This window comes from Mus pahari, chromosome X (genome assembly GCF_900095145.1).
Source record: "Mus pahari chromosome X, PAHARI_EIJ_v1.1, whole genome shotgun sequence".
Classification (NCBI taxonomy): domain Eukaryota; kingdom Metazoa; phylum Chordata; class Mammalia; order Rodentia; family Muridae; genus Mus; species Mus pahari.
In genome coordinates, this window is record NC_034613.1 from 121,431,429 (window position 1) to 121,457,536 (window position 26,108).

The following is a 26,108-nucleotide window of genomic DNA, read 5'->3' on the forward strand; positions in this document are numbered from 1 at the left end:
AAAAAATCTAGCAAGTTTTCATTTGGTAATTGAGTTGAAATAACCACAGTAGGTATACATTTTAGAACTGGGCCCATTCCCCCCTTTTCAAACAGTAAAGCATAGATTTAAGTTATTAGTTTTGCAATATATTTTTTGATAAATCTATTTCCCACAAAGCACATACTTGCCATAGATGCTTAGCAAAAACAGTCTGTCCTTAACATCTCAGAATAAGCTGCCATGACAATAATGTACAGTCAGAAGTGACTCAGTGAGTTTTCATAAGAACAATCAATCTGGCTGATGCTAATGTAAGGACCAATATTACACAAAAGGGAAGAACTTGTTTAATTATTCACAATGAGCCACGTGTATTACTAAAACAATCAATCTCAAGAATTAGCACAGAATAGCCTGTTCTGAGTGGGAAAACATAATTATGCTGCATACAATGGTTGTAAACTCATACCACTACCAAAAATGAAAGATTATGCTATCAAACACAAAAGAAAAATCAGTTTACAATGTAAGTAGTCACCCAGACATACTCAATCTGAATAAGACCTTTCAAAGAAAAAAAAAAGCAAAGCTTGTTTGTAATTTTCAATATCTCAAACAATCTAACAGCAAGCCAACATTTGTAATGTGCAAACAATCCCTTGCTTGCTTTTCTGGTTATTCCATTTTAGCACATACACACATATACCCACCACTTGTGCACACCAAATAAAAGAAAAATCAAAATCAAAACAATCTCTTCTTTTTATATGGTTACTCCATTTCTTAGAAAGAACTAAACCCCCACTACAAATTTCTCAGAATGCAGAGCACAACAAAAGCAGCATAGTGAAGACTGGAGCTCCAGGTCCTGCTGTAACCTACAGAATTACTCCACTGCTCAGCAGACATCTATGTACAAGAAAAAGATGAGAAAAAAGATAATCATTTTATAAGTGTGGTGACTGGCCACATCCCTGTCTTTACTATCAGTCCCTCCTGTATTCTAGAATTACAAGTTATTACCATGAATTCACATAGAGAGTTAGAGCTGTGCTTTCAAGATCAATTTATAAGAAATTTTAAAGACCCCTTCATTGACAGAGATGAATATACTCCACTCTTAATCCCCATCTCCTACTCACAAGTATACTTTTAAATACCAAAAAAGATAAGCCTTTCTATTATCCAGCTTAGAAAAGCTATAAATCCACAAAATACTATAAGTTATGGGTAAAACAAAATGATAAATACTAGAAACTTCTTATCCAATGAGACAAAAGACTATTTCTACTTCAAAGTCTAGGCAATGAAAAGGACAGTAATCCTTGTACTTCACTGCCAACCTGTGTTTTATGAATATGTCTCTGTGACCCTCAGCTATGCATCCAGCTTCGTGTTCACTATAAACTTTCCTGCTTTTGACTTTAAGCCAAAGAGAGGGGCAATATCTTCTGTAAAGTTTCATACTATAATTATCACAAAGTTTTCATATCTTCTAATTATGTATTTTTATAATTGGGAGAACATCTTCAGGCAACTTATAAAGTCTTCTTTCAATCCAAAATAAATCAAAATTTCAATTAAGTAAACATTGACTATGACAAAATTTCAATTAAAAACTTCATTTATGAATCAAAACTTAATCTGGGGTAGATATTTCATTTAAAAATACCTGGTAAATTTGACGAACTATTTTAAAAAATTAATGGGCTATAAACAAGCTGCATGATTGTAATCTGAGTTAACTATTTTATAGAGAGACTATTCAGGTATTTGGAGACCCATTTTCATTGTAGCCTTATTCACAATAGCCCAAAGGTAGACACTGACCAAGGGTCCACAGATGAACAAATGGATACACAAACCATCATAAATACTGACACTTACAAGATTATTCTTCAGTCTTAAATGGGAAAGAAAATGGCATATCCTAGCATCTAAAAAAAAAAAAATCTTGAAGACATTATGCTTAGTGACGTAAGTCAGCCATGTGATAGCAAGTGGGGACCTGGAGGGGTCAATTCATAGAGAGAGAAAGTAGAAAAGTAGTTGTCAGGGCTTATGAGGAATGAATGGAATGAACATTTAAAGGGTAAAGAGTTCCAATCGGGGAGGATTAAAAAGTTCTTGAGCTAAGCAGTGGGCATGGTCATGCAACAACATGAATGTAGTTAAGAAGAATGTACAGAAGTGTACATTGTAAAATGATAAAATGTAATTTTACTAATATTTTACCAAAATAAGAATGGGTCTCAATAGTATTCTGGAAAATGGAATGTCTACCTAATCGCTGATGAAGCCCACCAATAACTGGATGTCCTTATTTTTAACCTATCACTGAGAACTGTTTGATTCTCCTGCTCTCCTTATTCCCTGGCTAAAGCCAGGCCCCTAAGTTCATCTCATTCATTTGTGAGTTATAAACTTTATGATAGGAAGAGTAGACTTCAAAAACAACCACTAACTTGCTATGTTTAGAAATTCTGAATTCCTCTTGAAGTCCAGGCTATACAACCAAAAATTATAGTTTCCTATCTCAAAGTAGTATTTTGATATAAGCATTTTTCTTCTATACAATAATAATTCAAGTAAACTTTAATCATAACTCTTCATTAGAACTTTTGAAGAATTACTGATCATTGCCTTGTTAAATTTAAAGTAATCTTTTGAGTTCATTATTTTCATGGTGAAGCTACAAAATAAAATAAGAATAAAAAATTTATTTCTGTATATGACATCTTATTTTAACTAACTTAAACAAACTTCCCATTAAGAGAGCATATGACATGTTCTTTGCAGTCCATGGCCTGAATATGCATTTGAGTTCTACCACTTTCTAACTAGATGCAAGACTAAGTAAATTACTTAAATTCTTTAATCTCTGTTTCCTCGCTGTAAAGATGTAGTTACTAGTATCTACAAGTTAGTACAAAGAATGCACAAAGCTCCTCCCAACAGCATCACATGTTGGAAATAAGTACACGGAGTCAGACAAAGAGGAGAGAAGGGTTCATGAGCCCCAGCACCTCACTGCTGAACTACTGCTGCTGGAAGATAAACACTAGGGATAGGGGGTCATTGTCTTCCCTTGTTTGCCTACTGGTGAGACCACCAAGTTTCAGTACATATTTCCAACCTTCTAGTCATACAAGCAATCCATGCTAAACTCACTGTCATAAACCAAACAGAGGCATGGCTGTGAGAAAGGGTCTTCTAAGGACAGTGAGTGTGACAGTGATGAGAAAAGAAGGTGGGATAAGGATTAGAAGAATGTATTTTATGAGGCTGTCAAATAATAAATGTAACTAATCCAAAATTACTTGCCTTTAAAAACTCTCAATTCAAGAAACATTTTTCATGACACTCAGCCATAGAAACACACAGGTAGAGGAACGTAAGCACATTTTTGGGACTGAAAAACATTATTACATTAAAATTTCTAAAAAGAATGACTCTATACAGCTTGTGATTCCAAAATGAATTAAAATACTAATTAAAATTTTAAGATTTCTTTTGTTTATCTCTTCTAAATATCAAGATTTATATGTAAATTATATTGATACAAACATGAGAGGCAAACAGGATGCATATATGTGTGCATATAAAACACAAAATGCATTCCTTTGAATGTATTATATACAATTTAAGGAAGCTGTATAGAAATACAAGGAAAGGGTTGAAAAGTAACCAGGAAGTTCCCAGGCACAGACCACAATGCAATGAGAGTTAAAAGTACACAAATACAGGCAATTTTCAATTGTGTGAAAAATTTACTCAGTTCACATTATTCTCAGGAAAAAAAAACACAAGCTCAAAAAAAAAAAAGTTGGATATTCTCACCTCCTAGGCAAAAGAATTTCTCTAAACAAAAGCAAGTTGTTAGCAGTTACCACTGCTACCAAAGATTTGTAAAGTATGGAATATTTCATAATGGAATGTTTTCCACAATTTCATTTGAAAGCACCAAGAAGCTCTACACTATAAATTGTGTATATGTAAACATAAAGTTTTACACTTGTAAAAGTTCTTAACAGGCTTGAGTTTACCAAGTTATGTTCCTTGGAATCCTCATGGCACAAGACACTGGACTAGAGGGACAAAAGAGTCTACAGTCAGATAAACTAGAGTCTAAAATGCTGCTTTATAGAATTTTCTAGATTTAGAACATGAGAACACTAAACGTACAGTTTTTTAAATATTGGTGTTATGTCTGGATTTACACAACTCTACAGTAAGATAAATTTTTACACCAATCCTGTAGCAACATTGTAATTGATTATTTCATTCTCCTAACATCCTCCTAATACTGATACTGAGTATATAGAAGAAAATACTAGAATTATAACTTTACCTATAGAAGTCATGCAACTTGCCCCAAGTAACAATAGTTAGCAAAGACCAATCTCTTATACAAATGCTGTATGGATTACAACTATGTGTCAGTAGCCACACAAAAACATGAACAAAACCAGGAAATACCTTTACTAATAGGTCATTATTTAAGACATTTTCTTCTTCTTTGAAATGATTGTGGAACATAATTTGCTACAAGTTGTATTTATCAAAATCAGATGGCATGGTAGACAGCTTTCTGTCAGTAGAGAAGGTGAAGGAAAAGCCTTACAAAGTGTAAGGAGGCACTTGTGACTTCCCCATTGTGTTAGAGGAAAGAAAGTAACAGTTAAGCCAAGGGCGAAATGGCAATGGGAACAGTTATGCTGCCAGGCTGTGACAGCACTTTCTTACCAGGACTTCTTTTAAAGTTTTAAAGCACATAAAAGTGAACCAAAATGTATAAAATGAAGGGGAAAAACCAACAACTATTTTTAAAAGGTCTTAAAGGTGATCAAATCAAGGCTGTTAAGGTAGAAATCATACTTTTGGTAACTCATGGACATTTAGTCACTCATTTTCAAGTTATACATAATAAACTGCCCAATGGAAGAAAAAAATCACTTTAAAAATCAGTGGCAAGATAAATGTCACCATAGCATTTTAAAGAATGATACATAGCAATAATAATTTATAAGAGAAGGTACCTGGACACCAAAAAGGAAAAAGCTAACAAGAAATGAGAGGGTAATGTCAACCATTTAATAAATGAAAAGGAGTCAAAGTGTCACATTCAAGTAGCAGAAGAGATTTTTGTAAGTAGAAGTACATGAAACAGAAATGGGTCTTCACCTGGTAAGTGTGTACTCCCTGAGTCCTGAATGCAAATTCATGGCAGAAAAGGTACCTATGCATCCACGCAGTCTTTTGTCTCGACCAATCTTCCATGTTACAAACAGTGGGCTGTAACAGAAGATAAAATAGGGTAAACCAGCCATTTCAATCAAGACAGCATCTACTGAGTCTTTCCCATATGCTAGGATCAGTGCCTAAGACATAAAGACCAAAAGACAAGCCCTGAAGGAACTCAAGTTTAATGCATTGGGTTAGGTCTCTTCTGCACATTAGACACCAAAATTAATGTTTTAACAAAGTCTATATGTTAATCTTCATCAACAATTCTTGCAGACTGATATTAATTTCCTGTTTGCAGGTCAAACATAGTAAAATAAACACTCAAACCTGGTAATGTTGAAGCTAGAGCCTTAAATCAGCACAGGTGTCTGCAGGATTCTGTTTAAACCTAGGATCACTGGCTCATTTGTAAGTCTCATCTAGAAAACTGGGAACAGATAATCAACAACTTCAACAAACACCTTTCCTTATGAAAGATTAAAAGGCAGCCATTGGTTCAAAGAAATCCAGCACAGAGGCAAACAGTCACAGCTTACTAACAAGGCAGGTGAAAACAGGCACTATAAACCAAGCCCAAAATACCATCAATTAAGCTAAAGGGATACAAAGACATTTCATCAGATCTGATGGGTCTTTAGTTTGCCCGAGTAAAATCAGGATGGTTCAGATAAGTGAAGAGTGACTGCAAACATTAACCAGCAAATACCCTTAGACCAGAAATCTTTATTTTTACACAAAAGGTTTTATATAATACATGGTACACAAAATGGAGCTGAATATGGTAGACACTTGGGTTCTGCAGCAAACCAGTAACAGCCTCGATTCATGATTCAGTTGAAGAATTATATTCTAATTATGCTTTAGGACATTTTGCAAAAATAGAAATATATCACAGGTAGCATGGTCTGCATTACTATAAATATTCATAATAATAGTGTTATAACTTACTTCTGCTTTCTAAAATAAATTTAGGGTGATATACCATATTTTATGTATTTATCATTAGTCCCTAGTGACATGCCTTTAATCTTAGCATTGGAACAACTAGGCACACAGATTGCTGTGAGTTCAAGACCAGCCTGGTCTACAAAGTAAGTTCAAGGACAGCCAAGAGTACATAGAGAAACCCTGTCTTGAAAAAAAATTGAGAAAAAGAACAAGAAAACCTGCAGGATCTCCATGACCCAGGGCAACAATAGGATAACTAAGAGGAGTCCTGGTGAGGATCCAGCATTGATAGTGCAGCACAAGCCCGAGGCCTCAAACCAGACCAATGACTCACTGCAATGAATATTTGCAAGTAAAGATGTGTTGACAAGAGGGTATGCGGTGGGGCACACTGACACACTGCAGCTTACATGACTATGTTTTTGCTTGTTTGGTTGGTTTTGTTTTTGTTTTCTTTTATGGGAGTTGCAAGGGCAGAGGGCTGATATGAAGGGATGGGGAGACAAGTAGGACTGAGGTGCACAGTGTGAAATTCACAAAGAATCAATAAAAAGGTAAAAACAAAAAGTTATTGGGCAGTAAGACAGTCTGCTAAACAGGTTAATCACCCACCTTAAACATTTAAATTATAGCAAGTTCTGACAGGCACAATGGCAGACTGGGTCCCAAACAAGCACCACAGACAAACCAGGGTGCACTATGAAAAGGTTCCTTCCTCCACTGAACTCAATGCTCAATAGTACTGAAATCTATGACAGCACTACCAAGGCAAAGGTGACATTCAGGCACTGGGTGTGACCTATACCAAAGGTATTAAAAAGAAAATCCAAAGGGACAGCACAACTTTTCTGTTTTCTGGCTCCTATGTGCTAAATATAGATAAATTTCACCTCTCTATTTTTTCCAGTTTCCATCTTGGTGTAGTCCACCTCTGCAACTACTCCTATGGACAGCAAGATCATCAATACTGTCTTGTTACATTGACTAGACAACATCCCTACACAAGACAGGTCCTTTGACAGCATTGACAGCTATAGAATGAAGAAAGTCATCCTGTGATCTATATAAAGCCATGCTTTCAAAGTACCTTGAGGGTTTTTCAATAATACAGACCTACCTACATTGTATATTTTCATCACCAGTGAATTAAGAAACATAAAAGTGGGAGTGAATTCATTTCTTACCAAAACACTTGAAATGGAAGCCACTTAAAAGTGCTACACCTTCATTATTTACCCCACTAGAATACATACATGTCATTCTTCTAAGTACATCTTCTCCAGTAAATATTTTAAATATAAAAGGATAAATAGAACTACACATACTAACACTTTACTGAACTATGAAATATATTAGAAGGAATTTGACCACATAGTCGGGAAAATTACATGTGGTTTCTTATAATGCTACGGTCATTCTTTGAGGAATTGTTAATATATGGCTAAAGGTGCTCCAGGATTACATTTTTGCAAAACAACCTAGGAAGCAAAGGCACTTCACAATAACTCAGGGCATGGGGATGTAAAACTGCAGAGGACTGGGAGCCTTTATAACTTGCTGTGGTCTCTTCCAGATTTAACATTCTTTGAATTTTTGACATTATTGAATATGTGTTGAGTCCTCATAGCAGGTAAATTATCTATGTTATTTCCTATTTCTTACATGCCCTAGGCAACATCCACTTTGGGAGTTAAGACTGGAGGAAAGCAGCTGTCAAGAGGAGGAGGGAATGACAGCCCTACTAAGTTTAAGACAGATGTTTGAAGATGTAAGAATTCAGACTTTTAGTAGACAGAATAAAGTTTTTCCTTAAATGTCTGAGTCTCTGATTTGTCATTTATAAATACACATCCAGTACCTTTTATCTTGAAAAAAAAAGTGTTCACAGGCTTAAAAGTAAAGCATCTAAAAGCATCATTTAATGGAAAAAAAGAATCTAGGCAGTTGAGCATTTTAAAGTAGACTGATACAAAATAAATCACTGAGCCCAAAATACAGCATCATATGAATAATAATGACTCTGTACAGGGCAATGGCTGCACAAACATTCAATGCATGTTATCTAAAAATAGTAACAACATATTTTCACTCCAAACACAGGAAAGGAATAGGTGATTTCATTCTTAAATATGGTATTAAAACACGTATAAATTTGCCAATGTGTGTGAGCTTAGCCATCAGCATAAGCAGAACTGGATCAAAGGAAAAAAGGGGTTTGGAGCCTGCTGAGAGGAGCTATTCAAATAACAAGGAAATATGAAAAATAGTTCATAGTAAGACAAGGATTGAATGTTTTTGGGAAATGCTTTTGCCATATGGTTTAAGGCCACCTACATACATTGAAAAAATACTACAAACTACAAAAGGATCAGAATGAGTTGAAATATTAATGGAATTATTTTTCTGAGGGTAACCAGATGTAGCTTTTAAAGAAATTATCCTAAGTCTGAACATTCTGTACCAGTATGTTCTGAGAAATCTTTGGAGGAAAGTAAACGCCATTTTCCCAAGCCCATACATAGAAACAGGAAGCAACTACCTAATCTAAGTGAATCCTCTCTGCCAACTGGCAGCCAGTTCCTGTCAGATCAAAAGTAGCTCTCCAAAACAGCGGTTATAGAACAATAATGACACAAAGAACAATACAAATCTGTACAGGACCAGCACTCGGGAGGCAGAGGCAGGAGGATTTCTGAGTTTGAGGCCAGTCTGGTCTAACAGAGTGAGTTCTAGGACAGCCAGGGCTATACAGAGAAACCCTGTCTGGAAAAACCAAAAAAAAAATCTGTACAGGATTGTCCCAGTACAAATTTCATGCCATTTCCAATGTCCTCTTCTGAGACAGTCTATTGATTTAAGAGACAATGCATTAGAAATGTGTTTGTCAGCCTGGAGTACAATTACATGAGACATTGAAACAGATGTATTTACTTAACAATAGTGTAGCTCAAGGCCTACCTCTCCTTCCACAATAACAAAAAAAAAAAAAAAAAAAAAAAAACCACAAAAAATACAGTCTATGCCGAGCTCTCACTTCTCATTTTGAATGAAGCTTTCAGATAACAACATTAACACAAATAATATAAATCATACCTATATTTTGCTGTGGGCACTCAGGCAAGATTATTTATTTTAAAGGTAGAAAAAACAGAAAAGAGAGAAGCCTTGTATCTTAGTTTGTTTCTTAGCTCAAAAATCCAATTATATTTCTCATACCATGTAATTACACCCTGGGATCTAGGAAGCTTAAGTAAAAACCAAAAATGATGGTGCCTTCCTTCCACCACCAAGTGAAGACATTTCTCCTCCTACTTCAATGAAAAGAAGTTGTATATTTCCTTTCCAAGCCATATAAATTGCAGGTTTTATGAATTCAAAATATGCCCAATATCATTACATCCTGAATTAGTCAGCAGGGCTGCAACAGTAACTATCGTATCAATAATTATCAATAATTGCTTAAAGAAATTTTTCTTATACTTTCAGAGCTACAAATCCCATGATCCGGGATATAGTAGAGTTCAGTTGTTGAAGAGAGCCCTTTTCCAGGCTTATAGAAAGCTACTTGGTCTTCACATGCCATTTCCTGTGAGCATGGTGAGGTGGTATCTTCAGGGTAGTAAGTATAGCTGTTGTGTAAATTACCACAGAATAGGAACATTTCTATGGATACCAAACAGTGAACTCTTTAGATAAGCAGAAGGACCAGTCTTCTCCCATTCCTCCTCCCCATCCTCTTCCTTCTCCTCCACTCAGGTGTGGAAAGCCTAGCTGAAAAGATGATAGGATGCACCAGAACTGCATCAGAGGTTGAGACAGTACTTCTCTAATGCTGCAGTCCTTTAATACAGTTCCTCATGTTGTGGTGACCCCAACCATAAAATTATTTTCATTGCTACTGAATAAGTGTAATTTTGCTACTGTTAGGAATCATAACTTAAATATCTGTTTTCTGATGGTCTTAAGGGATCCCTATAAAAAGGGTCATTTGGCCCCCATGGGTCAAATGATCTAGAAAGACCAGCACCAATGTACAAGTTCTTACACTGTTCCTATTAGAAACCCACATCAAAGCCTACCATTTCATTCTCTATTACCAACACCCTTTAGAGCCTCCTCCCTGCTTTCTCATTGCACATTGTCCTGTTATTTGACAGACTTTGGGAAATGCAGGTCTTCTGTCTTATTCTCTACAAACTGTCCCCCAAATAAAAATCCCACTGCCTTTGTTTAGTGATTATTTATCTCTGTATGGGATCTGATCATTTAATTATACAATTTATGTTATGAAATGAATAATGTTAAAGCTCTGGATAATCTGTATCTCACATCAACTGGAAATGAAAAGAAAACAGGCTAAACTGGAGGGGTCAAGAGAGTGAAGGGGTGGTTACATGCATCGGACACTTTTTCATCCACACCATTGTTTATTATAGATGAAAATATCCTAATAAAAACACACAAAAACCGTAGCTTTATACTATACCCCTCCCTTCAACCATGGAGCCTGTTCCTCATGGCTCCTGGGAAAGTAAGGTAATAGCATGACTAGTATAGAAGATCATAAATATCTACATTTTAAGAATTAAGAATTACCATATTCTAATAGGTTTTTTTGGTTTGGTAGTAACAGAAATAAAAGAACAGCAGCATTATATGCTTTTTTCCTACTTTTATATTTCTAATTTAGTTGGGAAATGGCAGAGGAAGGAGAGAAGTAAAGTTTAACTGAAGATTAGGAAAGCTGAATTCTCTTTATAAATCAAGACTAATCACCACTGCCATGCAGTCACCCCAATCAGAAGTATACTTTAGGAGATTACCATGATTCTGCCAATTTTCGAACTGAAGGAACCATTTCTTCCCCTTAGAAAGACTAAATCAACCATTTTCAGCAAACTTCTTTAAAATTCAGTTTCAGGTCAACAGGCTGTCTTATTTTTTATTACAGTCCAATTTAGATAAGCATGATTACCTGGCCGGGAAAAAAATAACGTATCTGTACACATTTTCTTTTCCTAATTTATACTGCAGTAGGCACTGAATTTCATACATGGCAACATTCTGAAAATGGACTAGCTATGGTTTCTTCCCTGATAAGAGAAACATACCACAATTTTTTATTCCTTTGAGTATCTAACTCACTAATTTTAGGTGACAATTTACTACAAATTTCAAAAATGAAACAATTTTCATTGGAATTTCCTATTCTAAAATCGTTTTTCTCAAAGAGCTTTAAACCTTGCAACTCAGCTTTTCCTATGACAAGGGTTATTTTAATATGAAACAGATCGAGCAAAAAGAGGCTTTATTGATGACATCTGAAGATTCCTCAGCATGAACAAAATTAAGAAAACAAAATTAGGTCCAGAAGTTTTAGAATGAATAGCAGTGGACACAATTAGTGGGTACAGTCTTCTCTTAGTTTTTTCTACCATTAAAAATTTTTAGGGGGCTTTGCTTTGGTATTTTCCTGTGAAAATATGTAGCGCAACTAGGGAAATCACAATACTTTAAAGAAAACAACAGAAAACAAGCAAGTAGTTAGATTTTGTACCTATGTTCTATCTTCTCAGTTAATGATCTATTCTTTACCTTCTTGCCTTTGCTATGAAGCCCACTCAGGAGGAATGGAGTAGATAGGAAATAAACACGCTGATTAATTTAAGCACTAATGTAAAATGAGCTGGAAAATCATTTTAGCTTCTTCGTTCTAGATTTTAACTCCTTTCTCATTCCATGGAGATCTGATGGAATGTGTCAGCCTAATAAGTAAGACCCATAATAAAAGTGATGGATTTGTTTTTCACGTGCTTTCTGCATTTAGTTAACAAGACTGACTCTTTTGATTTTAAAGTCCTTCTTTGGACTATAAGCTCCTATGGAAGAAAGGAGCTGGGAAGACATAGCTTTGAACAGAAAAATCAGCAAGACTTTCTCATTTTAGGAGGAAGAAAATCAGACTCCAGGGACCAAGCAGACAACTGATGATCTAGTTTTCCTCTCCCTCGTTCCTTCTTTTCCCTTTCAGAAAACACCTGAAACTTCCAAGAACCTCTACCGTGAACTATATAAGATAGTGTGCCTGTGTGTGTATGAGAGTGTGTGCATGTGTGGTGTTGAGGACTGAACCCATACCCTCATACAAGTTAGGCAAGCACTCCACCACTTAGCTACAATTGGTTTAGCCTGCAGTGGTTTTTCTTCCAAACTGTTTCTTAAACATCACTTTTACCTAAACATAATTTTTATATAAAAAAGCACCAGAATCAAATGTAAAATTCCACAAACTGTAGCAAATGTACACACGCATCTAAGTTGAACCACAATCAAAGTCTGGAACTCTTAATATTATCCCCAAGAGTTCCTTCAGGCCCTTTAGTAATAACTTCCTTCCTTGCAATCCTGGATCTTGGTAAATATCAATTTACTTTCTATCACTATAGTTTTGCCTTTTCTAGAATTCCATATAAATAGGATCATTCTATCTAGCTTCTATTGTGTCAGTATTCTTGCACCTAGCAACAGTGCACTGGATATCGAAACATCTTGAATGATTATTACTATGGTTTAGCATTCCACTGAATGAATACAATGAAGAGTTATCCAGTAAACTGTGATAGCTATATAGGTTGCCTCTAGTTTGGTAATAGATGTGTAGGTTGCTTCCAGTTTGGTGAGAGATATGCAGGTGGCTTCTGATTTGAAACTATTACAAATGAGGACACTGATACTTTTCTTCAAGTTTTAACAGCTTTAATTAGCTAAATGTACTACAATTTAATGAGCTTGTATGGTTACAAACAACTATGACATTATCATCACAATCAAGGTAAAAGACCTATCTGTCAGCTTACCCAAAGTTCCATCCTTTTGTTTACCTCTAGAGATACTTAACATGAAATCACCTTCATGGATTTTAATATAACCATACTATATTAACTATAGGGCTATGTCACATAGGAGATTTTTACAGCTTAAATCAAGTGTAACTATAACCTAACATAACAACGAACAATCCTCTAGCTCTGTCTTAAGCTTCCAATAATCACTACTACAGAGTTCTCACAGAAGCATCACCACATTTGTAATCATGCTGTGTTTGTTCTCCTGTGGCTGCTTCATCTCACTTAGCAAAATAGTCTCTACATGAATCCATATTGTTGCAAATACCAGGAATTTTTTCCATTTTAAAGGCAGTATAACAATTCCCTTACTTATTTATTTATTTATTTATTTATTACTATGAGTTACTTCCATGCCTTGGCTATTGTGATTAATGACACAGTGCATACTAGACCAGTGAAACCCCTAAGCTGTTTTCTTTTTTCTTTTCTTTCTTTCTTTTTTTTTTTGGTTTTTTGAGACAGGGTTTCTCTGTGTAGCCTTGGCTGTCCTGGAACTCACTCTGTAGACCAGGCTGGCCTCGAACTCAGAAATGCGCCTGCCTCTGCCTCCCAGCTGTTTTCAATTCTTTTGAATATGTACTCAAATGTGAACTGTTAGAGCAATGTGGTAGTCCAGAATTAATATTTCTCAGCAATTTCTACACTGTTCTTCATGGCTCCTGTACATTCTCACTAACAGGTCCCAATCTCATCTGCCCTGTGGCATGAATTAAGAAGTGTTCTACCGTCCTCTCTATTCTGAATTTACCTTATTTGTTCTTTAAACATCTTATAGGACTTACCATCAAATTTGTCAGTAGGGGATTGATTTTTTAACTGAGGTATGATTCTTAATTAGTTAATTTCTTTGACAGATGTTAAGTTCTTCAGATTTCTTAGCTCCTTCTGAGTTCATTTTGATCAACTGTGCCTTTCAAGGAATCTTTCATTTATCTACACTGTAGAAATCTCTAGCATAATATTCACAATAGTCTCTTATTCTTCCTGTGACTCCAAAAGTTGTAAAGGCATCTATTACATTGTTTCCAACATTGAGTATTTGCAAGCATGTTTTTTCCCTTTTAATAGTTGTAAGTCTAGCTATCAGCTCAGCAAGTTTATTGCTCTTACTAGGAGTTGACATCTGCTTTGTATTTTTCCTGTATTGCTTATTTTCCATTTACTAATCTTTCCCTTTCTTCATTTCTCTCATTTACCTGGAAGGATCTGCACTTGTTCCCTAGTTGCTTACAGTAGAAGTGTGTTGAATTTAGTTTATTTTAAAGTTATTTCTGTTCAAGCACTGTGGTACCTGTATCTCATAAATTTGCATATGCTGTATTTTCATTATTATATCTAAAATATCTCCTAATATCTCTTATGCTTTTGGCTCATTAATCACATTTTCTTCTCCAATTCATGTTACATGAATTGTACACTAAAAGCCAGGCATGGCAGCTCATGATTGTAATCCCAGAACATAAGAAGGTAAGGCAGGAGAATCATTGTAAGTTTGAGGCCAGCTTTGGTTACACAGTAAATTCTAGGCTGGCCTGGATTACACTAGGAGACTCTCTCGAAAATAGCAATAATCATAACAAACAAATATACTTTATAACAGCTCAATATTTGGGGAATTTCCAGATATCCTTTTGTTGCTTTTAATTTTATTTTCCACAAAAAATATACATTATGCGAGTTCCTTGTTAAATATGCTGAAAGTATGTTTTATGGCTCACAGTGAATGTAACATAAATTGGAGAAGAAAATGCATTCTGGTAGTGTTGTTTCCAATACTTTATAAATGTCAATTAGATTCAGTTGGCTGTGCTATTTGCCTTCTATCTCCTCAATGAAGTCTTCCCTACTAGTTCTGGTTCTATCAAGCACCAAGTTAATATAGTTAAAATATCCAATTCTGATGATAGTTTTGTCTATTTATCTTATCAGGATATGCATGTTTTCCATTTATTTTCCAAGTTCTGTTAGGGACATATTTCTAGTCATTGATTTCTTAGTGAATTGATCACTTTATCTTTATGAAATTGACAGCCTTATTCCTGGTCACACCACTCTTCCTAAAGCCTACATTTTGTACTAATATGAGCATTCTAGCTTCCTCGTGGTAATTGTTCACATATCTTTTTCCACATTCATGCTTTTAAGTAGTGTTTATTTTTAAAGTTAGCTCTTATCTATAATATACTCTTAGGTCTTACATTTTTTGCAACTTTTAATAGCAGTGATTGCATTACTTATAACTATTATATGGTTACATTTACATCTAAGATATCTATATTTGTGTGTGTGTGTATGTGTATACATTGTTTTCATGTACGTGTGAGAAGTATGAGTACCTGCTCATCTGTTAGCTAGAGATTGAAACTCCATGTCACTAAATCTGGAGCTCACTGTTTTGCTTAGACTGACTGACTGGCCAGCCAGCCCAAGGTCCTACCTGTCTCTGCTCCCATCAGGCATCCTTGCCTTCTGTCTGAAGAATGCCAGGAATATTTCTTACAGCTGGGGTGTGATGGAGCCTATTATTTCTATTTTTATCTCAAACCATGAATTTACCCTCATTTCTATTTCTTCTTCATTTTATAGACACTTTTATTACCTATAGATTTTACAATCAGAAGTACATTTTCTCACTCTAAGTACTTGCGTGTTGCCAGTGTATTATCCCCTGACTATCAGTGTTTCTGATGAGAAGGAAATGACCCTCTCTGCACTTAATGTTTTTTTCTCCAGCAGCATTTAAAATGCAATCACTAGTTTTAACAGGTTGATTATAATTACTCTTACTTGTAGTTTTTTTTGCCTCTAAATTTTCTGTTATTAAGTTTCTTAGATCTATGGAGAGAAGGGTCAAAAGTGTTCAACATATTTGGAAATTTTATAGTCATTACTTCAACTATTTTCTACCTATCCTCCTTCCTTGACTCTAGTTACATAGCATATGAATCTGCTTAATAGTTCCTCAGAGTTCAGTGACTCTTCCCCAACTTGGCTATTCTCATTGTGTCTGAGATTGGACAATTTCTACTCTTATATATTCAAATTCATCAGTACTTTTTTCTGTAATGCTTACCTTGCTATTTATCTCATTCAATACATGTTGATTTCATATGGTATACTTTTCCCTTCCAGAAGTTCCTTTTGGTTCTCTATACTCTTCTATTTCTTTATTTGTAATATTTATGCTTTCCATTTAATCCTTCAATATATTTTCAGAGTTGTTTTAAGTCTCCCTCTATTAATTTTATTGTCATTGTCTTTGTTTGTGTTTCTGTTGGCTAACTTTCTCCTAGTTACAGCTCACATTTTACTGCTTCTTGGAAGATCTAATAATCAGGGGTGGGGGGGAGCGGACCAGATCTTTTAACAATTACACTGTTGAGTACCTGGAGTATTCAAGTTTCGCACGCAGTAAAACTACTGTTAGTCATTTTCCAAGGTGTGGCTTTGTTTTGTTCACTTGAGGTCAGAGTAGCCTTACTCTAGGATTAATTGAACTACTATACTTGAAGATTTGTGAGGCTCTACTGTATGCACATGGTAATTACACAGTGTCTCCTAGATCCTGGCGTAGGAGCTCAGATTGATACCTACACAGATTTACATCTATGCAGAATTTTGGAGTTACTTCTGTCCATAGCTCCCCATCTCTAATAACATCTTCCACCAATTCCTGCTATTTGCACCTCTTTGTCTCTTAAGCTCAGCAAGATCACAGGGTCACGGATCTTTAAACTGCTTGCAGACAAAAAGTCAGGATGTCTGTAACACTCAAGTTGTTCATTTGTTCCATTTCAGAGATTGCAGCCTGTATACCTGGGGCCTAAAGTCAGAATACATTTTTTTTTCACATATTTTGTGTGGTTCCCAGTTCTTAACTTGAAAGAAACCAATCATGTACTAGTTATAGTTTCTCTTTCATGAACAGAAGTAGAAGTCTTGAAGCCTCTTAACCTTGAGTAACTTTAAGGATCAAACTCTGGTAGGTTTCATATACAACATGTGGGAAAACTTGCCAGACACAATAGAAGATTACTACTAGCAGGAAAATGGCTCGGGAAGCAGAAGGCAAAAGGTACAGATCTCTTCAGCTTTGACAGGTAGGGAAAATATTAAGTGACTCAACCAATTTCAGGGGCAACACACCACTCAGACCAAAAGGTTAGAGATGTCACTGTTCAAAATTTCAGTTTGAAAACTTGATTGTTCAAAATAATGAAAGAAAGAAAGAGGAAAAAAACCCCAAAGAACTCAGGTAGAAATTGAACGTGGCAAAAGTGCCAGGTAACAGTCACACTGATATTCCCTTGAGTCCCTGCCAAAAATAGATCACTCTTATTCTCCCTCCATGAGTTAAAAAATAAAAACAATCTGAAAAACCATATTTACAAGACCTGACATACTTGAGGATGTTCCCAGTAATCATGAACTATATACATTGTACATGTCTTTATTTCTATTTTTAAAGGGGATATTTTAGTTGTGACTGTTTATACAGTTTTACCTCATAGCTTATCTCACTGTGATCACAACAACACAAAACATATCAGTTTTACTACTACAAACCTTGCAACGGCAATGCCATATCCATAAAGGAGCATTCACCTAAGGACAGGAACTCCATATGAAGGAAAACAGATACACAAAGCCCTTTATCACAAAACAGAAAAAAAAAGGATAAGAAAATACCATTAAATGATTATAAACAGAAATGTATTTTAAAAGTACCCACTAACACATCAGGCAACACTATGATAGTTCAATATTTATAGAGTAATGTGAACTACTTTCTAATTTTGGAGACAAAGAACAAAGTAAATTTCTACAGGAAATTAGGACAGCAACAAGAAAGTCAATGCAGACATGTGAGCGGAAAGTAAAATCTATGAATGACAGTGGCTGCGACCGAGGATACATGCTTACCTATCAAGCAGCCCACTCGCTCTACCGTTCTCTTTAATAGTCCTATATAGTGGTTACTTCAAAGCTTACATCTCTATAAACAAATCAAATAGAGGCCAAACAAAAGGACCCTAGGAAGATAAGAGAAAGGAGGAACACACACACACACACACACACACACACACACACACACACACACAAAGAGCTATACCAACAATCTCTAATACAACTTCCTATGTGTATTTAAATGCTTGGGTTTAAAAATTCTCCAACTAAACTGCTAGGTCCATGGTAGACTAGAGACTAGTATATAGTAAGGAATGAGAGGAACCTACTTAATCACAGCCATAACAGAGGAAAGCATGATTTGTCAGTTCTGGTGTCACAAGCATTATCATTTCAGCTACTCAGAAGGCTAAGGAAGAAGGACTGCAAGCTCAAGGCCTGCCTGGGCTATAGTAAGTTCAAGAACAGCTTGGCTAACTTAGTGAAAACCCTTCAGAAAACGTAAAGAAAGAGCGCTGGGAATACAACTCTGTAGCAGAATGCTGGCATCCACTACCAAAGCAGGAGGCAAGCAAGAAAGGAAGGAGGGAGTAGAGACCACGAAAGTATCTTTTCTTGGATAGAAGGAATGGAAGCAATGGCAAAATTAATTAGCTATAAAGAACTATTTCGTTAGAAATAAGCCATTAAAATTAAGTTAAATTCAAATTGCTTTCTGTGGGAACACATTTGTAATTTTCTAATGTAAGAGTACAATTTGCAAATGATAGTTTTATTTAAAAGAGTTTTTGTAATATACTACAAAACTGTACAATACATAAGTGTCTGGCTCAAAGACAAATTCAATGAAAGTTAGCGCTCTATTCATCATGAATATGTTCAGGAAGATAAGATTCAGTTAGAGAAATCTAGATCGTAAAGTTTTTTAAAAAAACAAATATAGATCTTAATTTTGGGATCTACTGACACCTTCGTTACTCACTTTTCCCACTAACATAGAATTTTCATGCATATAGCAAATAATAGATTACCATAGCTAGTAATGAGACCATGAACTCTGTATGGAGGAGGTGGTACTGGGCACTGAATCCAAGGCCTTGCAATGTGCTAGGCAAGCACTTTACCCCTGAAAAAATAGTCTTGCAATGGGGAATGAAACTGTCGGTATTTTAAGGAGAATACCTTGAAACTGGAACCAAGAAAGATAAAATCATGCCAAAAAATCAAAATAAATGTTAGAAGATTAAAAACTCACTACAAAGAAAAATGTTTTAAAGATAAAAATCTGAAAAAGGTATATCATACTAATAGAAATGGATTGGATAGTAGTCAAAATTGTCTCACTGAGGCAAAGGCTGAAATGCTTATAGAACATGTTTATTCATGTTGGCTATATACACAGAAAACTAGAGAGAAGAAAATATAAATATATTTCATTACACAAGTATTCCAAACCTTAGCTAATCATTTCCTTCTTGTTAAACTGGTGGACAAAGTGGCTATGCATTATGATTTAATAGAGATTTTAGATTTATTTACTCAGTACAGACTGCTAAAGAAACAGGATTACCAGATCAAAGTCTGAAAATATTTTATCACTCTATGCATTTTATCAAAATGCTTTCCAGGAAGACACTGGCTTCAACAAGTTAAACCTCCAAGAATATCTATTTATGACCAGCACTTATGAATCTGTTGAATCGATGAGAGCTGCTTTAAATGTTTTTCTTGTTGTTAAAGAGGTCGTCTTAATTTATGGTCAAACCACAGCAATAGTTTAAAATTTAAACTCAAGTATATTTACTTCATGGTAAAAACTGCTTCCTTCCAACTTATGAGCTCCTTTTTCTTCAAAACCAATGTCAAAAAGAATTTACTCTATGGCCCTAATGCCACAGAACTAAAAGCATCTAAGTAGAATGATTTTCATACAATTTTCATCAACATAGCAGAGTTAATATATATTTTTAATATGTCAATCCTCATTGCTCTTAGTATTAAGATACTACACGTAGCACCATTTGAAAGACTAAAAAGGTAAAATCACTCTGAAATCATATGAAGCTAACTCTCTACAATGGTTTCATTTCTAACTTCCTTTCACTCCTACCCGCTTGGCCACTCCCTTAAGCTCCAACTCGATCAAGACTGCCACAGCCACACAAGAAATAACACGAATGATAGAAATGAAGGCGCAAAGAGCTCCTCCCCTAAGGCCACCTTCCCAGTACTAACTTTGTAAAAGTGGCTACCAGGGGGGTAGCTGTTATAATCTGGTAATATCCTAACATAGGCAAATTTTGAAGTACTTCATTTTTCTTTACAATAACTATCATTTTTATCATCTATCTCACTAGATTATGAATCCCAAGAGGACAGAGTCAAACTTCAAATGGACATAACCATAGCCCAAGAACATAACAAGGATGAAATATGTTTGTTGAAGAAAAATAAATGGAATAATTTAATCTACTAGTTCTAACAAGAATCTATCATATTAAAAATTATTTATGTCCAAAATCTAAGACCAATGAATACTGTTTTTGGATCTGCAGTGCACAGAATGTATACCAAAGACATAGCTCGTGTTTCTTGAGATTCTAAGTCACACACTTTTGACTATCGTAGGGAAAGAAACATCCCAGAGATAAAATTGGGAGAAAGCAAAGAAATGCTTTATTCTTAGAAATCCAGTAACTACATATATCAGGTACCAGGACCTCGGAGTTCAAATCACTGTGGCTTAGCAAGACAAAGGTGATGGAACAGGACAGGAAGGAGAGGGTTTTCATAAGATATGCGCCTCAGGCACAATATTTAATACAAAAGGATAGGGAACCATCCAAGTCTCTTCATCTTCAGACATGGTTACTCAAGATGAAGGCCACACATCTGATGAGGTGTTTTAGAGATCTAGTATTGTTTGGATGTAAAATGTGTCCTGTAAACTCATGTAATCTCAACACTTGAGTCCTAGCTAGTGGCACTGTTTTATGAGACTGTAAAACCTCTGCCTCTTAAAACCTACATGTAGGAAATAGGTCACTGGGGCAGGCTTTGATATTTATAGTCAAATCCTACTTCCTTTTCTCCCTGCTTCCTGGTCCTCAGAGATGCGGGGGGGGGGGGGGGGGCAACAAACAAAAAAACTCGAGTTCCTACCTCTACAGATGAGCTGGTTCTATCCTACCTCCACAGGTGGGCTGGCTCCATTGTCCTAACTTACCACTTGAAACCATGATTGAAAAGAAGCACTTCCTCCCTCCCTTAAGTTGGTATTTTTTGTCACAAGAGTGTGAAAAAAAAAAAACTAATACATAGCCCAAGGACATTGTTGATGAAAGGGAATTTGCAAACTGCCCATGTAGTGTGTCCCTATGAATAAAGGTATGACTCTAAATGTTCTCATCATTTTCAGTCAATGTGACATCTACTAATTTTCAATCAATGTGACATCAATTCCTTAGATACCTGAGAGAATATAGACATTTCTAAGTACTGTTATTAATTACAATGACAATCATTTAGCAGGTAGTTCCATGAGATGATTCCATATCTAGAAACTGTAGCTTCTCGAGCTAATATGGGTGTATCATAAGAGATTGTACCTTGATCAGTCAAATGGTTCAGAGTTAAGAACAGTAAGAAGGAAAATAAGATAAGCATCTAGTGAGAGCACATTAGGTGTTAAGTACTATTGGTTACTTTCACAGCAAGATTGTTTTACCTATGCACAACTATTGCATTTTTATATAAAAAGTAAAGTAAGCTTAGTTCTGAATTTAAAGAGACAAGTTTACTTGCCAAAGACACTATATAGAGCAGACGGAATATGACCAACCAAGGCTGTTTGCCTTCAAAGACACAGAAAAGGGTTCTCATGTCCAGATAGGAGAAAGCCTGTATATCATTTTCTCTTCTGTTATTTCACTCAAACATTTGGTTAATACATGGGTTCAAATACATGAGTGCCACCAGGACTCAGATTTTAAGGAGAAAACTCTGAATTCATGGTAAAAGTCACATCTCAATTTGGGGACAGTAGTGAAGTCTAACCCCTTACTACAGGTGAATAGGAAAGTCTATTAACTATGCCTGGAATGACTTTTCAAACCATTTCTCAAACCTGAAATATCTCTGTCAACTAGAAATGTCCATTCCAGTACTGTCCATCTGACAAATATTCTCTGGCTTAGAAGCGTATAGATAGGTGATTCTAAGTGTTCTTCCCAGAAATACCAAAGAAATGCCTACTATCTTAGTTCATTTGAATTCCTTACTATAAGATATCATAAAGTAGGTAATAATAAGCAATAATAAACAAGATAACAATACACATAACAGCAAGACAAATTGATTTCTCACAATTCTGTTCACGGTGAATTTTCAGATAAAGGTACCAGCAGATAAGTTTGTCTGGTAAATGTCAGTTGCTCATAGACAGCAACTTCGCCCTGGGCCTTCTTTCTATAAAGGTTCTAAGTCCTACTCATGAAGTGCACATGATAAAGTTCCAGTTACCTCCCAGGAACTTACTGCTTAAGTCTGTCAACTGGAGAATTATGATTTGGCATATGAAGTTTAGAGGAAATAAATATTTATATCATAGTGCTTGTTAAGAGGTCCTTTTCCTGCATAGGAACAGAATACCAAAGAAACTTTAATCAAAACAAAATAAAACTGGACAGCAAGAAAATAGTTTCAGAGACAAAATGTTCTAAACAAAAGCCAGTTAAATCAAAGAACGGAAGGTCCAGAGCAGGGGAAAAAAGAATAAGTTATCAAACTTTAGGCTAAAAAATATAACGTCAAAAGATAAGAGCAGGTGGGTAGAAAATATTCTTAAATTAGATCATAATGTAATGAAACTAAAAATTATTAACAGAATCTTAGAAAACACACAAATATTGGGACATTAAACAAATATTCTTAAACAGCAAATGGACCACAGAAGAAATTTAAAAAGAAATAAAAATGCTTTGGTCAAAAGAAAATGGGAGCCAGGCATGGTGCCATACATACATACAATCCCAGCACCTAGAAGGCTGAGGCTGGAGGGTCGACATGAATTCAAGGCCAGCCTAGACTCTCTGAGAGGCCAACTCCAGAGGAAAAACCACAGGGACAAAAAACGGGAAAATAACCATTACAAAAAAAAAAAAAAAACAACCCCATCAGTAAAGTTATTAGCAATATATCAACATATCAAAAAGAACAAAAGCACATAAAAGCAACATAGTAGAAGAATAAAGATCAGATCATAAACAAATGGAATGTTATAAAAAATAAAAATAAAATAGAGAAAAGGCAATGAAAAGATTTGGTTTTTGAAGAGAAAAAAAAAATAGACAAACCACTACCTCAACTAATGAATAGAAAGGCTATTAAACAAGATCAGTAATGAAAAACATTACACAACTGATATCACCAAAACACAATGAATCAGAAGAGCTAGCCATGGATAATACTATTTTAACAAAAGTGATATCTTAGAAAAAAATTAATCCTTAAAGACATAGCCCAAACCAAGAACAAACTGTAAAGGAGTAGAAAATCTGAACATAAGTAAAAAGTATTAAGTAAAAAGATTAAAACACAATAATAAAAATTCTCAACTGAAAAATTAGTAAAAGATGGGTGTATATCACCATAGCCCAAGAAACCACAAGAAAAATCACAAGGCAATATTTCTATTAAATATAAGTCTTCAAAAAAACTATTGGCAAAACCATGTTCAGAAACACATTAAAAGAATTAGGGATGAGGGATGAGGGCTTAACCATAAGGGCACAGGTTGCTCTCAGAGAGAACGCAAGCTTAATTCCTAGCACCCACATGATGGCTCAGAGCCAGCTGTGAACTCAGTCCCAGGGGATCTGATACCCTGCCCTCTTCTGACCTCTCAAGGCATCAGGCATGGATGTGGTGCACAAACATACATCCAGGAAAAACACATATATACATAAGAACAAAAAAAAATAATATTTTAAATATATTTTAGTATGTTTTAAAAAACAATCTCATTTTAATAGTAAATTAAAAAATATGTACAAATTTAACCAAGGAGATAAAAGGCTATGCATTAGTTAGTAGTTGTTCTTGTTGTAAAAAAAAAAAAAAAAAAAAAAAGTCCCCATAAAAGTCTAGTAAGGGGTTATTGTGACTCACAGTTTGCTGATCCAGGACATCATGGTGGGAAAAGCATGGTGGTGATTAGCAGCCCTAGATATGGGTGCAGATGTGTGAGGAACCTAGCCACATTCTATCTGCAGTCAGGAAGCAGAGCAATGAATGCTGATGCTAAGCTCACTTTTTCCTTCTTATTCAGCCCAGTACACCAGCCCATGGAATAGTGTCCCTACATTTATGGTGGGTGATCCCTCCACAGTCAAACTCTCTGGAAAAATGCTCACAAACACTCCTAAGCTAGTCTAAATCCATTCACGTTGACCGTGAAGATTATCACAGCTATAGACTGAAAATATGAGATACAGATAAATAGGTAAAATAAATGGTAAGCTATCTTAAGTTCAAAAACTGGGAGAACTCAGGTTGAGAAAATGTCCATTATTCTAAGGTACCTGCAGATTCAATGTAATCTCTATCAAAACTGTAATGTCATTTTTCATATAAATAGAAAAAAAACAATTCTTAGATGTATATGGAAGAAAAACAAACAAGCAAATAGTCAAAGAGATGGTGAACAAAGCTAGAAACACTGTGCTCTCGGAAATCAAAACGTATTATAAAGCAACCACAATAAAAGCAGCATGCTGTGATCATAAATAATGTTGATTCTTCAAATGTGTAATAGGTAAAACGAAATTAGCATTGTGAAAGGACAACCTGTAGAAGAAAATGTATGTAAACTATACATCTGATAAAGGACTAATAAATGCCGAAAATATAAGAAATTTTCACAATGCAATAGTAAAAAAGCAATCTGATTTTAAATGGACAAAGAATCAAAATAGTTTTCAAGTAAAGACATACAAATTGACAAGACATCCATGAGAAAATGATTAGTATTACTGTTCATAGGTAAAATATATCAAAATCACAATGAGATGTTATCTTGTAGTTGTTAGAATGGATACAAATCTTATACAGAGAACACCAATACTTATACATTATCAATAAATATCTAAATAGGGCAGCCATTGTAAAAAAAAAAACAGTAGGGAGTGTTTTGCTTTGTTTTTTTTTAATCAAAAAAAAAAAAAAAAAACCTCCTTACTACACAGGGCTGTGGTGTATATAGGTCAATGGTAGAGTGATTGCCTAGAATGCATAAACCCACTGACTAGAATGCATAAACCTGCTGCTTACATTTCCTGGCACTGCAAACACAAAATGAAACAAACCTATGTTACAACACAAAGTTCCTATGTCTGGTTCTATAACTAAAGGGACCGATATCTACCTTTTTGTGTTCCTTACAAAACTATTTATAACTGCCAAGAAAACAGAAACAGCCTAAGTATTCACCGATGGGTGGATGGGTGGGTGGATGGATGGATGGATGGATGGATGGATGGATGGATGGATAGGTAGGTGGGTAGGTGGGTGGGTGGGTGGGTGGATGGGTGCGTGGATGGGTGGATGGGTGGATGGATGGATGGATGGATGGATGGGTGGATGGGTGGATGGGTGGATGGGTGGATGTGGATGGGTGGATGGATGGAGAAAATGTGGTAACACACACTAGGATACCATTCAGCCTTAAAAGGTGGTAAGGGATTTTGTCTTTTGCTACAACATGGATAAATCTGGAGGGTATGCTATGGATGGTAAGTTTTTCACAGAACTGTAAATACCACATCTCATATATGAAATCTAATACTTACACAAGAAAAAAGTATAACAATGATGGCTACTAGGGGCTGAAGGAAGGAGGAAATTTCCATTTCTTGGTCAAAGAATACAAAGTTACATATAGATAGTAGAAATAGATTCTGTGATCTACTGTCCAGTAGGGTGTCCACCTAGTCTATAACAATGTATTATACTTTTCCCCTTACTAAGAGAATAAATTTCAGTCAACTAATATGACTGGGAGTTACAAGAAGTCACTAAAGCAATGGCTCTTTCTCCTCCAGACCTAGCTCACTAAGA

General features: G+C 35.4%; 1 protein-coding gene across 1 annotated transcript in view; it reads right to left on the reverse strand.

Annotated features, from left to right (window-relative positions):
- Ammecr1 (Alport syndrome, mental retardation, midface hypoplasia and elliptocytosis chromosomal region gene 1) overlaps positions 1-26,108 on the reverse strand; it is a 103,631-nt gene that overhangs the window by 49,333 nt on the left and 28,190 nt on the right. Inside the window, exon 2 of the mRNA XM_021188180.1 lies at positions 5,167-5,277. Coding sequence (XP_021043839.1) covers positions 5,167-5,277 — 111 coding nt within the window. The remainder of the gene's footprint in view (positions 1-5,166; positions 5,278-26,108) is intronic.